The 15,756-nt window shown below is 36.0% G+C and overlaps 2 protein-coding genes across 3 annotated transcripts in view; both read left to right on the plus strand.

The window, feature by feature from the left end:
- Nucleotides 1-3,261, plus strand: part of RECK (reversion inducing cysteine rich protein with kazal motifs) — a 75,312-nt gene extending 72,051 nt beyond the window's left edge. The window contains exon 21 of the mRNA XM_074281742.1: nt 1,529-3,261. Within this exon, the coding sequence (XP_074137843.1) occupies nt 1,529-1,741 (213 nt within the window). The 3' untranslated portion in view covers nt 1,742-3,261. The remainder of the gene's footprint in view (nt 1-1,528) is intronic.
- Nucleotides 3,262-5,708: 2,447 nt separating this feature from the next.
- Nucleotides 5,709-15,756, plus strand: part of GLIPR2 (GLI pathogenesis related 2) — a 65,010-nt gene continuing 54,962 nt past the window's right edge. The window contains exon 1 of one of the 2 annotated variants that reach the window (XM_074281743.1): nt 5,709-7,396. In XM_074281743.1, coding sequence (XP_074137844.1) covers nt 6,139-7,396 — 1,258 coding nt within the window. In that variant the 5' untranslated portion in view covers nt 5,709-6,138. The remainder of the gene's footprint in view (nt 7,397-15,756) is intronic. The other variant, XM_074281744.1, reaches the window with a different exon arrangement.

Raw genomic sequence — 15,756 nt, forward strand, 5'->3', positions numbered from 1 at the left:
TTATGGGTCCCCCTATACTATTACATTTGATTCAGGTACCTATTTTTTTATGAAGGTCTCTTAGGCCTGCTATCACATAATTCACTGGGTTAGATAACTGGCATCATTGAATGCTAGATTAAACTTTTTAAATGGCACCATCATTATACTTCTCTAATTATTATGGTTAAATATACCACTTCCAGAGGCTATGTCTTGAATAAATCACTATTCCAAGAAGAGCGAGGGTTTATGACTCCAGCAATTTCTTGGATCAAGAATCCTCAATAAGGATACTTTTGAAGATAGTCCTTCTCCAATCCTCTTTCCATTATCTATGTAGAATTACTAGGGACTTGAGATTTATGCCTTATCTGAAGGGTCTTTATACAACTTCCAGAAGAAATAGGTCAGGGTCCTCTTATCTGGTAGTTTTTCTTTCTCTAGGGCAGATCATTAATGCTTTTCTAAAAGGATTTAGAGAACCAAGGGTTCAAATTGTTGGAAGGCACTTTTCTTTTTACAGAATAGGAAGAAGTAGTGAAATTGCTTTTTATAATCCTGTAGGACAGGAATTCACTTGGGAAAAAAAAGGAATCTTTTAATTGACTTAGTGATAATCTTGAGTTCTTAGGAATCTTTATCTCACCCCCACAGGAGGAGGTAATCTCTGAGTACAGACCTCTAAAGGGGCCAAAAGTTGGTAACATCCTCCTGATAGGGTTTCCATGGAGGGGAGGTTTTGACCAATGAGTCAAGAGACACTTGCATGAATAGGAATTTTAATGCCCTCCTGTTGTAGGATAGTCTGTGTGCCAGACACCAATTACCTCTTAATTTCTTGATGCAGATGACCCAGATCTATAAAGGGGAGCTCTTGCCAACATTGTAAATGTCTTAGTCTCTACTGTAGACTTGAAGCTCCTGGTATTGTATTTGACCATCATAGTTATTTTGACATGACTCTTACTTTGAATTGTACCCTGACATCCCAACTATATAAATTGTACTTTTAAGAAGCTTGTATTATGTTTTCATTATTTGTATTAAGCTCTTCAATGTTGATTTTGCTGAAAATCATTTAAAGATTATTTTAGTGGTAGAAGATTTCTTAGAAAATTTTCAAGATCTAGCCACCAAGGAAATGGACTATATAATAAGAGTGATATCCAGTTTATGATGGGCTGGGCTACCTTCCCTTTTAGAGAAGATTATTTATGAAGTTATCATTGGTTTGGCTTCCTTGTTACCTAAGACCTAAAAGACCCCAGCCTATGGGAAATTGGAATAAGAGTTTTTATTAAGAGTTCTCTTTACTTTCCAGTAACATCTTTCTGACTTAAAATGTGTCATACAGTAATTTTGTTATATTTTGTAATCCATCACCTTCTCATTGTATATTGACCTTGAGCTTGAATCATTGGAGTGAACTGAATTTAGCCTTATCCAGAAAGTGCATGTTTCCAAACATAGCAGGATCAATTTAAAACTTTTCTGATCCAATGTGATTGTACTTTTTGATGATTTTTTTTTCCTTCCTTTCTCCCAGATCGAAGCTTGCAATAAAGAAGCAGAAAAGATTGAGTCACTGATCAATTCTGATAGCCCAACTCTGGCATCACATGTTCCACTTTCAGCACTTATCATCTCCCGGGTGCAAGTTTCAAGTAGCCTTCCATCCACTAGCACAAAAACTCTGCCTCTCTATTGTCCTTTTTTCTTCAGCCTTGTATTTGCCTTATTAGTTTTGCATGGCACATAGCTGCTTACAAAACATGCAAAACAAATTCTCTATATTATGTTTCTTTATTGTAAAAGATATTCAGGATTGATGGTCTTTATTATGGCAATCACCAAGTAAAAGCACATGTCACTTCAATAATTCACCACATAGTATTTTTAAGTAATGTTTTTCATTAGCAAATCTACATTTTTTATATTTATGAGATAGAAAATGGAATTTCCAAATAACATCTTAAAAAGTAGATCTTTGACATTGCATTGCTACATAAACTTGATCTGAAATTTGTTTAGAAATGTGCTCTACCATTGGGAAAATCGGTCTGTCTGGTGAATGAGATGCTGTTACCCACTTTAAAGATGTTTTTTGGTTGGGTTTTTTTTTTTGTTTGGTTTGGGGGGAGGGGGGTCTTTTGCTTTGCTTTATAAAAGGATTCACTTCTTGGAAGGATTCCTTGCTGGGTTCCTTTAATAGGAACATCCCCCCAGTGTTTTTCAGTATTTGTTTACATATCAGCTACTTGAATCAGAAGCTTAGATACAAAGAAATATAGTACTAATAAAGTCACTGCCAACCAACTCAGTATCAGAAAAAGAGAAAATATTTCTGAAATGATAGGGTTAAATCAATGGAAAATGTGTGACTAAAAAATTTCAATTGATACTTTACAGAGGTATACAAGAACATATCTGTTTAATAACAAGTTACCCTTCTTTAGTTAAGGGCTTCATTATATCCTATAGCTAGGTATGTCACTGACATGTTTTTGACTTTTGTGAAAGGGAAAAATCCTCTGAAATATATAAAAAGTAAGAATTTTTAAGCAATAAGGAATCCTACCTTATGCAATTTCTTATGACTCAAACTTAATTTGGATGGGAACAGTCAACTGAACCAACAGGGTTTTTAAACGTCAGTCTTATAACAAATTGCTGCTACTTAAATAATTGCCAAAAAGTGAAGTAATTGTTTGTGTAAATAATACGTGATCCTTATATTCCTTATATTTTATTATGAAACAAGCTAATAGCCATGTTTTTCAAATGACAATCATAAGTGTTTATCCGGTACTTTTTTCCATGAAGATGCATTCTGTCTTTATAGTATATCCACTGTAGATATTATGTATTATGCCTTATTCCTTGTTGCAAAAGTTTTTTTACATTTGTTTATATATATATACACACACACACATATATACATATATGTATAGATGCTATTCTAAATATTAAGATGTTTTGCATGTTTATTGAATTTTATACTTTATATATGTTTAAATATTTGAAATAAACTATACAATTTAATACTTATTTTATGCACCTGAATTTAGAATCCACATGAAGTATTTTTTTCAGTATTAACCAACTTTTGAAGAATATATGGACATAATTTTTTGCCAAAATGATGTTTGAAGTAGGCACTTTGGAAGTATCCATATGCTAATATAGCATGCTTATAACACTTACTTTTGTCTGTATAAAAGTCTTCAATGCAATGTACCGGACACCTCTTCTATTTTAATAAAAACAATTTTTATTTTCTCACGTGTCTTCTGTAAATTATTTAAATCTAAAGAATTAAAATAATGGAAACAATCTGAAGTGAGCAAAAAGTACTTTTCCCTGGAAGAAAAGGTCCTCATGAGCTTGTAATCATAGTTTTTGGAAACTGCCTTGTTTCTGATTAGATGAGTTAGAATTAAGTAGCTGATTTAGGAAATCATATTTCAGCATTTCCTCCAGGAGAGCTATGCCCAAGTCTTTCAAGGAGGGAAACTGAGAGAAGAATGTGGGAGGAAACCACTTGGCCTCTAACCTCTGTTCTCTAACCTCTAACCTCAATTCTGGTTATAAATTCCTGACACATAAATGCTCAATAAATTCTTGTTAATTGAAACTAATTAACTCTGATCCTATTGAATACCTCTAGTCTTTTTTAGTTTTTTGTTCAAGGATGTGTCTGATCATGGGAGAAAGAGCCTCAGGGAACATTGGTTCATTGCTCTGTTCTTTTTGCTAACTCAGAGGCTAGGAAAGTTCTTCCCTCGGTATATTACATTGTACTGACTGTTCTTGCTGCAGCCTAACCTTTGACCATTTTGCCAAAACCTTAGTTTATCTTTCTTTGGGTTTCCAGAGAAGTGAAAGAGCCTCTGGAAGTTGTTGGACTTCTATGCCTGATTTCTGCCTGTGCCTGAATCTTCATGTTCATGTAAAAATGGATATTTAACCTGAAAACTAGTTAAGCTCCAGGTTATAGCTTGATTATAGCTTGATGAAATTTAGGGTATGTCCCCAGACTGAGGAGGGAAGTTCAAATGGGAAGAGACGTATGCACTAAGTATTCTACAGTGACATAGAAAAGGAGTGATAGTGAAGATGAGCCTAAGAAGGAAGAAGCAAGTAAGCTAGATTTGATTTGAAGATCAGGGCTTTTGGGAGGAAGGCCTAGAGCATCAAAGAAGAACTGTTCTATCAGGCCCAGATTTAAATCTCCTAATGCCCACCTTGAGGACCTAAGGGCACTAAGTAATCTTCGAATAAATAAATTGGCATTGGGCATTTTTGAAATCAAAGGATATTAAGTGTCTTTTATAGTGAAATTTTCTCATATAAGCATTTTTTATTATTTTATATTTAAGCAAAATTGTCATTAGCATTATCTGATAGTATTTCTTTTTACTTATGGAATTCCAAGGTTATTTGGAACATACTTGGCAACACAAAATCTTCATTGTGAGGGATTTCAGTTACCTAATCTGCACAGAAAGTTTCTTTCTACTGTCTCTAACAAGTGGTCATCTAGTCTCTGCCTGAACACTTCAGGTGAAGAATGCACTATTAAGGTAACCCATTCCATTTTTAGAAAGCTTATATGTTTTTTAATGCATTGTTTTGATGCTAATCATATTTTGTATTTTCTACCAAGTTATAAAGTGTGACATATGAGATAAACTGTTTATGAAAATCTTAAGGCAGTGTAGGGAAATAAAAGGTAAAGAGCTGATCTCTGAGTCAATTAAGACGGATTCAAATCCTGCTTCTGACATATACTGTCTATGAGCCAGTACAAATCATTTTACCTCTTAGTTGTCCTAAGTAACTCTTAAAATACTAAAAGTTACAAAGAAAAAACTGATCTTTGTTAGGAGTTTTTTGCCTAGGAGTTCCCTAGAGCTATTTCTTAATTCTATGAAAATAAAAGAGTATGATTAAGTTTAATAATAGTTGGAAGGTGTCAGATTTATATATACCTGCTCCCAAATGAAATCATAATGCATAACCCTTTTCTTATGACAACAGTTAAATTCAACAAGTATTAAGTAGCCACTATATATTTAATAGTGGATCAGTGGATAGAGACCTAGGTCAGAAGTCAACCCTGAATTGAAATTCAGCCTCAAACGTGTTGTGTGAATCATATAAGCTCTAATTTGCCTCAGTTAAAGCAGAAGGAAATGGCAAACCACTTTAGTATCTTTGCCAAGAAAACTCCATGGACAGTATTGACATCCTATGGTCCACAGCATTAAGATGAGTGGGACACAACTGAATGACTAAACAACAATGACAGTGTATGAGACAGATTAATTTTTATCAATTCCTCTGCTAGCCATACCCAAAGTTGAAGACTTCATCAAACAGAACTTTTTTTGTCACCCTTCTTTAGTTTACTGGTTTCTTTACTACTCCTTTTGTCATTGGTTTTACGACTCTCAAAACCAGTGCACTCTACTTTTATTCTCAAGTCCTATCTAGAACCATTACTATTAATAAGCGTTTATTTGCTCTCCTTCCCCATATCTTCTTCAATTGGACAAAAATCTAGGGAAGAAGGGGAATCCCTTTCACAAAGATATATAACAGTACAAAGCAAGTTTCCACATTGGTCCTATCCAAAGGAGTTCTACATCTTGTGTCTCCTTGGGAGGCATGCTTCTATTCTGGTCCTCTGGAATTGTGGGTTATCATTGTCATCTCAACCTTCTAGAGCAGGCTCTAAAAGTCAAATCCAGCCTCTGAGATAGATGAACTGATAGAAGGAAATCACACTCCGTCTCTCTCACCAATCTCTCTCCTATTTTTATCATGTAAATTATCATGTAAATGTTAGACTCTAGCTACCGCCAAGGATCTGAGCCCAAATCCTGCAGAGCACAATAACCTTTTAAAATTGTGGATCAAGTCTGTCAATCATTATTTGTCAATGCTCTGGCGCCTCTTTGTGGCGGTATAAAGGAAGGAAATTAAAAGGAATCTGGGCAGAAGTTTGGGGCCTTAAGGGATAGAAATTGGCAAGTGTTTACACTTAATACACAGGTATATTGCTGAAGATTGAGAAAACCAAAAGGGATAGGCCGCCGGGGACTTTTTTCTTACCAAAGAATGTAGAAAGAAATCGCTTTAGGAGAGATCGCCATGAATCCCAAAGACCCCCGCGATGAGAAAGGGAGCAAGGACTTGCAGAAATCCACAAGGCCCGACACGGACAAGCCGGAGGAGGGTCAGGACTTCCAAGTGCAGAAGAAAAGCTTGGAAGTGTCCGAACCTCCTCCAAGGCGGTGCCTGGGCATGGGCAGGGAGATCAAAGCCGCTGACACCGATGCTGTCGATTTGTCTGTAGAGGATCTGAGCATCCAGACCAGCGATTCCCTCTTTCAGGTGCTCCAGGACTACGACAATAAGGACGAGAATGTGAGGGTGAGACACAGAAGGCAGAATGAGACCACCAAGGAGCAATGCCCAGTCCGGGAAAAGATCCAGGAGCTCCAGCCAGTGGACTCCCAGAGCAAGGTGAGGCTCAGTGATTCGGACCTCGAGCTCCTGGAAGAAGCGGCCCAGCCGCAGCCGAAGCCGAAGCCCCGGAAGAGCAGCTTATACAAGCTCAAGGCCGAGAACTTGTTCAAACTGGCGGATGATTTTAAGGGCATGAAACTGGACGTCGAGGAGGACACGTCCCAACGTTCCCCCAAGCGTAGGCGCCGCAAGCGCTCCAGCGTCCAGAAGCGCGTGGCCGCCCACGACTCGGAAGAAAGTACCTCCCAGAGCCTCGCCTCCCAGGACCAAGACATGTGGCCCTCGAACTACGAGGACAAGGACGACGACAGCGACGAGGGCCCGTCTACCGGGAGTAGCTGGAGAAGGTCGCCCAGTAAGGGCGAGAACCTCAGTCCTTTGCCCGTGGTCAGCTCCCAGAAAGGCTCCCGGCGCGGCTCCGGGCGCGGCACGGGGCCCAGCTCCTACGGCGCCTCCGGCTCTGGCTCCCAGGAAACCTCCCGGCCCAGCTCCAGCTCCCGGCCCAGCCCCGGCCCCCATGGCGCCTCCGGATCTGGCTCCCAGGGAAGCTCCCGGCCCAGTTCCAGCTCTCAGGGAAGATCCCAGTCCGGCTCCTACGGCGCCTCTGGGTCCGGCTCCTACGGCAGCTCCGAGTCCGGCTCCTACGGCGGCTCCGGGTCCCGCTCCAAGGGAAAATCCCGGCCCAGTTCCCACGGCGGATGTCGGCCCGACTCCCACCCCCCAAGCTTCGACTTGGACAGCTCAGAGTGGCCGTCCTCCTTCAGCTACTTCTCCCCACCCTCGAGTTCTTGGATGAGCCCCCGGGTCTCCCAGCATATGCAGGCAGAGCTGGAGGCTCAGGAGAAAAGAGGCCAGAAGAAAGAGGCGTACTGTGACACTAGTGAGTGCCAGCCTGGCCATGGAGCCACTCACCTTGGCGAGCCCGCGGCGGGGGGCCTTCTTTCCTTGCTTCCCTCCTTCCTTTCCTTTCTGCTTCTTTCCTTCTTCCTTCCCCCCCACTTTCTTTTCCACTTTCCCCCTTTTATCCTTCCTTCCTTCTCTTCTTTCTGCCTTTCCAACTTCCCCTTTTCTTCCTTTTTTCCCCCTCTATTTTTCCTCCCTCTTTCCTTCCTATCATTCAACCTTTCTTTCCTCCTTCCTACCTTTCCTTTTAAATAACAATTTAATATTGTTAAATCTTTTTTATTATAACTTTTTATTGACAGTACATATGCATGGGTAATTTTTTACAACATTATCCCTTGCACTCACTTCTTAGCCGATTTTTCCCTTCCTTCACTCCACCCTTCCCCTAGATGGCAAGCAGTCTTATACATGTTAGATATGTTATAGTATACCCTAGATACAATATATGTGTGCAGAAACGAATTTCTTGATGCACAGGAAGAATTGGATTAGGAAGGTAAAAATAACCTGGGAAGAAAAACAAAAATGCTAACAGTTTACACTCATTTCCCAGGGTTCCTTCTCTGGGTGTAGCTGATTCTGTCCATCATTGATCAATTGGAACTGGATTAGCTCTCTTTGTCAAAGATATCCACTTCCATCAGAATACATCCTCATACAGTATCATTGTTGAAGTGTATAATGATCTCCTGGTTCTGCTCATTTCACTCAGCATCAGTTGATTTAAGTCTCTCCAAGCCTCTCTGTATTCCTCCTGCTGGTCATTTCTTACAGAACAATAATATTCCATAACCTTCATATACCATAATTTACCCAACCATTCTCCAATTGATGGACATCCATTCATCTTCCAGTTTCTAGCCACTATGAAAAGGGCTGCCACAAACATTTTGGCACATACAGGTCCCTTTCCGCTCTTTAGTATTTCTTTGGGATATAATCCCAATAACAGCAATGCTGGATCAAAGGGTATGCACAGTTTGATAACTTTTTGGACATAGTTCCAAATTTCTCTCCAGAATGGCTGGATTCTTTCACAATTCCACCAACAATGCATCAGTGTCCCTGTTTTCCACATCCCCTCCAACATTCTGCATTACTTTTCCCTCTCATTCTAGCCAATCTGACAGGTGTGTAGTGGTATCTCAGACTTGTCTTAATTTGCATTTCTCTGATCTAATATTGTTAAATTTTATGATAATAATAATAGCCTTTTTATAACATTTAAACTTTGCAAAATATTTTGCATATATTACTTCTTTTTATCTTCACTGGAATCCCTTGAAATAGATGTGGATAAAACATGCAAGGAGAGCTTTCACACAGGGACCTCATTTTAAGGAACTTTCAGTCTAGTATTCTTGATATAGAACCAAGATATTTGCATTCTAGCAAACAGGCATTTAATTTTATGGATTGATATATAAAACAAATTAGTAGATATATATACATATATATATATATATATAGATGTATAATACAAATTAGTAGAAAAGTAGTTTAAGATCAGATGATTTTAAAAATTTTGTTTTAATCAACCAGTCTGTTTTCTCATTCTCCCACTCCAACAAATATTGAGAACATGCAAACAAAACCCATTATAGACATACTTAGTCAAGTAAATTTCCAAGTGATCATACCCCATACCTCCTTCTCCTATATTGTCTCCCAAAAAATAAAAAAGTGCATTCAATCTACATCTAGGCTCCACCAGTACTTTATCTGGATATGTATAGTACTTTTCATCAGAAGTCCTTTCTTGGATCATTGTATTGCTGAAGTTATTCACAATGTTTTCTTCTTTATGTTCATTTCATTTTGTATCAGTTCATTTACGTCCAGATTTCTCTGACAGGCATCCTACTCATTATTTCTCATTATTACTCATTTGCAACTTCTTCAGTCATTCTTCACTTGATAGACATCCCCTCAGTTTCCAGTTCTTTGCCACCACTAAAAGAGCTGCTGTAAACATTTTTGTATATATAGGTTCTTTTCCTTTTTGTTTTTTTATCCTTTGGGAATAAAGATCTAGTAGTGATATTGCTTGGTCAAGTGTTATCCATGGTTTTATAACCCTTTGGGCATATTTCCAAATTCTTCTCCTGAATGATTGAATCAATATACTATTTCGTCTACAGTGCATTGCTGTTTTCATTTTCTCGCATTCCCTTCAACATTTGTCATTTTGCTTTTCTATCATATTCGCCTATCTGATAGGTTTGTGGTGGTAACTCAGAGTTGTTTTAATTTGCATTCTTAAAGAGTATTTTTTCATGTGACTCTAGATAGCATTGATTGCTTTGTACAAAAACTGCTCATTCATAAACTTTGATCACTTATTAATTGAAGAATGGCTTTTAATTCTATGAATTTTGGCTCAGTTCTCTATATTTTTGGGAAATGAGAACATTATCAGAGAAACTAGCTGTAAAAAATTTCCCACAGTAATGATTACCATGTATTTCTTTCCATCTTATATTTTCCATTTATCCTAATCTTTCCTTTCACCCTGTCCTTTCTCAAAACTGTTTTGCTTCTGATTTTTATCTCCCCCCAGTTCACCTTTCCTTTTTGTCATCCTCATCCCACTTCTCATATCTTCTTCTCATCTTGCTGTTCTCTTTGGTAAATTGACTTCCTACCCAATTAAGTGTGTATATCATTCCCTCTTTGGGATCATTTTGATGAGACTAAGTTTCACATACTCCCTTCCTCTGTCTTCCCCTCCACTGTAAAATATCTTTTGAACCTCTATTATGACAGCCAATTTACTCTATTTTACCTTTCCCTTCTCCCAATTTATTCTTCTTTCTTACCCTTTAATTTAATTTAATCATTAAATAATCATCCTATCATATTTAATTTGAAACTGTATTTTCTGTATCCTTCTAATTGCCATAATAATAAAGGTTTTAGAAGTTACAAATATCATTTTCCCATTAGAAAAGGAAACAATGTTCTTTTATTGAATCTGTAACGAGTTCTCTTTCCTAATTACCTTTTTATGCTTCTTTTTAGTCTTGTATTTGAAAGTGACATTTTCTATTCAGCTCTAGTCTTTTTGTCAGGAATGCTTGAAAGTCCTCTATTTCATTAAATATCCCTTTCCCCCCTGGAGGATTATACTTAGTTTTTCTGAGTAAGTGATTCTTAGTTGTAATCCTAGCTCTTTTGCCCTCCAGAATATCAGAAACCTTGAGCCTTTAATGTAGACACTGCTAAATTTTGTGTTATCCTGACGATGACTCCATGATATTTAGATTGTTTCTTTCTGGCTGCTTGCAATATTTTCTCCTTGACCTGGGAGTACTAAATTAGCTACGATATTCCTGCTGGTTTTCCTTTTACAATCTTTTTCAGGAGATAGATTCTTTCAATTTCTGTTTTACCCTCCAGTTATAGAACATCATGGCAGTTTTCCTTCATAATTTCTTGAAAAATGAAATCTGGTCTTTTTTTTTTCCATCCTAGCTTTCAAGTACAATTTTTTTAAATTATCTCTCCTGGATCTGTTTTCCAAGTGAATTCTTTTTCCAATGAAATATTTTACATTTCATTTGCTTAATTTTATTTGATTTATTCTTCATATCTCAATTCTGATTTTTTAAAAATTTATTAAAGCTTCTTATTTTTGAAACATATGTATGAATAGTTTTCGACATTTACCCTTGCAAAAACCTTGTGTTCCAAATTTTTTCCCTCCCTTCTTCCTGCCTCCTCTAGACAAGCAAGTAATCCAATATATTAAACATGTGCATCAATTTTAATTTTTAAGGAATTATTTTCTTCCGTAAGCTTTTGTAACTCTTTTTCCAGTTGGCCAATTCTACTATTTAAAGGGTTCTTTTCTTCAGTGAATTTTAATATATATAATTTGTCAATTGGCTGAAGGATTGTCTAAGTATAGCATCTTATTATCTAAAAGGAGTAATAGTTTTATTTTATTGCCTATTCTAATTCCTTTAATTTCTTTTTCTTTTCTTATTGCTAAAGCCAACATTTCTAGTACAATCCTGAATAATAATGGTGATAATGGGGTATCCTTGTTTCACCCCTGATCTTAATTAGGAATGTGTCTAGCTTTTCCCATTATAAATAATGCTTACTCATGGTTTTAGATAGATACTACTTATTATTTTAAGGAAAGCACACTTTATTGCTATGCTCTCTAGTGGTTTTAATAGGAATGGGTGCTGTATTTTGTCAAAAGCCTTTTCTCTGCATCAATTGAGATTTTCATATGATTTCTGTTAGTTTTGTTATTAATGTGATCAGTTATGCCAATAGTTTTACTTATATTGAACAGTCCTCCTTTCCTGGTATAATCCCACATAGTCATAGTGTATTATCTTGCTGATATGTTGTTGTAATCTCTTTACTAATATTTTATTTTAAAGTTTTGCATTGGTCTGTGATTTTCTTTCTGTGTTAGCTCTTCCTGGTTTAGGTAATCAGCACCATATTTGAGTTATATAAGGAATTTGGCAGAACTCCTCCTTTGCCTGTTTTTTTTAAATAGCTTACATAGTATTGGAATTAATTGTTCTTTAAATGTAAAAATTCACTTGTAAATCCATCTGGTCCTGAAGATTTTTTCTTAGGGAGACCTCTGGTGACTTATTTCTTTTTTTTTTCTTCCTAAAATGAGATCATTTAAATAAATTATTTCCTCTTTTGTAAATCTGACCAATTTTATAAATATTCATCCATTTCAACTAATTGTCAGATTTATTGGCATACACTTAGGTAAAATAGCTCCTAATTATTGCTTTAATTTTTTTCTTCATTGGACATAAGTTCATCCTTTTCATTTTTTTGATGCTGGTAATTTGTTTTTTTTCCTAACTTTTTTTAACTCAAATTAACCAAAGGTTTATCCACTTTGTTGCTTTTTTAAATAAAACCAATTCTTAGTTTTATTAATTAATTCAATAGTTTTCTTACTTTCAATTTTATTAATCTTTCCTTTGATTTTCAGAATTCTCTATTTGGTATTTAATTGAAGGTTTTTAAATTTGGGGGTTTTTTTTTGTTTGTTTTTTTTAGCAAAACTTAAAGTTTCATGCCCAATTCATCAATCTCTTCTTTTTCTATTTTATTCATGTAAATTATGATTTGTTGTTTGACCCACTCATTCTTTACAATTAGATTATTTAATCTAATTAGTTTTTAGTCTATCTTTCCCTGGCCCTTTATTGAATATTATTTTTATAGCCTCATGGTCTGAACAGGAAGCATTTACTACTTCTGCTTTTCTACATTTGATTGTGAGATTTTTATGTCTTAATACTAATCAGTTTTTTTATAGGTGCCATGTACTACTGAAAAAAAAAAAAAAAGTCTGGGATTTCCTTTTGTACTGGTGCACTTGCTCTCTCTGAGCACTAGAGTACTTTACCAGGAGGCACACCTGTCCCAACTCTGTCCTTAATATCTGTAGACTTTTCTGTTTTCCTCTGCTGACTTGGGTCTGACAGAAGACCCTCTGTGACTTTTTTCTGGATTTATCTATTAGGATTTGAGTACATTTTATAGATCTGTTTGGGGATGCTGTAGATAGGAACTTAGATGTTTCTCCCTTCTACTCTGTCATTTTGACTTGGGTCATGATTTTGTTTTTAAGAAGCAAAGAAAGTAAGTTGGATTGAAATGTTGATTAAATCAACTTTGAGCTATAGCACTATCTCTATTCTTTTTGTCACCCTTTTACTTTTTTTCCCAATAGAAGATTAGAAATCCAAATGTCTTTTATTAGCCATATATCTGTTTCTAAGAATTTTGTAGGCAGTTAAGTGCCATAGTGGATAGAGTTATAAGCCTGGAGTAATGATAATCCAAATTCAAATATAATGTCAGACACTTACTAGCAAATACTAATCCTGGTCAACTCACTTAATAACTCTGCCTCAGTTTTCCCATCTCTACTTAGCATAGAAAATGCTATTTGCATCTAGGGAGAGAACTATGGAGATTGAATATGAATCAAAGCATAGTACTTTCGTCGTCTTTTGTTTGTTTTTTCTCTTTCAGTTTTTTCCTATTTGGCCTAATTTTTCTTGCACAATATGACAATTATGGAAATATGTCTAAAAGTATTGTACACGTATAATCTATGTCAGATTTCTTGCAGAATTGTGGAGGGAGAAAGTAAAAGAGGGAGGGAGATAAAATTTGAAACACAAAATCTTACAAAATTGAAGTTGAAAACTATCTTTACATGTACTTGGAAAAATAAAATTCTTTTATTAGAGATAACATTCTGAACCCCCAAAATGGCGTAAATGAGGGAACAGACTTGGGATAAGTGAAGCAGTTTAAACTTTTTAATACACTCTTACAGAAGTGTGTATGAAAACTCCATATAAGTTTACACACAACTTTTCACAGGTATAAGAGCCAACAGTTATACCTTGTAATCTTACCCTAATCCTGTGCCCACCTTCTTCCCAGCATTTCCATTGGAGGAAACTTCAGAAATCTCACATGTCATTTCATTCCCACTATATATACTCCTTAATATGTTCTCCCCTTCCTGATCATACATCCTATGTTCAAAGATGGTGACTAATCCTGCCCTCAGGGTATATCAGTTAATATGTATAATGTTTATTAAGCATTTATCTTTGCTAAAAGCTTGTGTCCTGTCATTGACCCCAGCAAGTTTTAGCCAGCTTTAGACCTGGACCCCTTTATTAGGATCTCTGCAGTTTAACTAGCTTTCTGACTCATAAGGTGACTGGTTGGAGATATCTTAAGAAGATATTTTCACCCTTCCCTTCATACTGTTTTGACAATATCTGTGGAAACCTAACTTCTCATACTCCTCACACTATTGAGAAAAAAAAAATTTTCTCATCTGTAAAATGAACTGGAAAAGGAAATGGCAAAATACTAAAGTATCTTTGCTGAGAAAACCTCCAAATGGGGTTATAAAGAGTTGGACATAGTTAAACAAGAACAAGGATTCTGAATCAACAGCTTTTATCTTTATTCATAATTCATTATTCCCCCTCCTACTTGTCTAATCATTCTTTCTAGTCTCCTTTACTGGGAATTATCCTTTCCCTCTATTGCACTGATTTATTCCTTTTCCTAAATTCCTAGTTATTTGGGGAGTTCATAGAGAAGAAATGAAAAGAGGAATTAGCCAAGATTATCCTAATCATATTTCCATCATTTAGCATCAAATGTCTTCCAAATGAATGATTTTGTAATAAATGTAAATGTCTTGCCCAGATTCCATGCTCAAACCTTTTTGACAAAGAGGTTTATTAAAGGATAATATTTGTAGGCAATGGAAGATTCATTAGTGGAGCTAAGAAGGAATGCTCCTTCTGTATCTTGGGTTGATTCACCACCAACTATCTGGTCATCACAAGCTGTTGTCAGATCAGTGAAGAGGGGGTAAAGAAAGGGTAGGTTCTGATAGTGTTAGCTTTCTTAATTGAATGTCAATCAGGCCTGTCCTGTCCCATGAAGTGGGAGTGGAAGGAAGGGAGATAGCTGCTGTTTGTACTTCATTACCCAATTGCTCAGGGTTAACACATACCCTCATTTACACAGGCTTAAAACCTTGAAGTCACATTTCTACCTCTCTCTCATCCTCCCCATATTTTAATGTTGCCCCAAGACTTATCTCAAACTTTCTTTTTATATATACAAAAACAGATCTCATTGCTGATATTTGATAGAAAAACTGAGTTTTTTCTATTCCCAAGAATTCTAGGATAGAGATTGACTGACTAGGATAGAAAGCACAAGATCATAAAGTTCTTCTTATCTCTAGTTAGGATGGAGAATTGTTATCTGTAGGAATAGAATGATACAACAAAATTACTTTTTGCCTACAGAGATGAGCGTTATCACAGTTTTGGAAACAAGGAGAGATCTTCCTTGTTTAGGGGTATAACACAAAAAGATACAATTGAGATAATATGAATTAGTAAATGGAAACAAATAATCACAATATCCTGAGGCATTTTAAATTAAATTGATTAATGGCCTTGAGGTATGTTCTTTTACTGAAGGGCAGTAGAATTTTTTTTTTTTTGGACAGTAGAACTTTTGCTTTAAAGAATTAGATTTTTAAAAAATATTTTCCCAATTACATGTAAAAACAAATGTTTAACATTCTTTTTTAAAAATTTTTGAGTTCCAAAATTCTTCTTCTCCCTCATCTCCCCTCTCATTGAGAAGGTAAGCAATTTGATATGTTTTACATGTACAGTCATGCAAGATATATTTCATGAAAAAATCCAAAAAAAGAAAACAAGAAAAATAAAGTTTAAAAGGAGTATGCTTTGATCTGCATTCAGATTCTATTGATTCTTT

The sequence above is a fragment of the Sminthopsis crassicaudata genome, chromosome 1 (genome assembly GCF_048593235.1).
Source record: "Sminthopsis crassicaudata isolate SCR6 chromosome 1, ASM4859323v1, whole genome shotgun sequence".
Classification (NCBI taxonomy): Eukaryota; Metazoa; Chordata; class Mammalia; order Dasyuromorphia; family Dasyuridae; genus Sminthopsis; species Sminthopsis crassicaudata.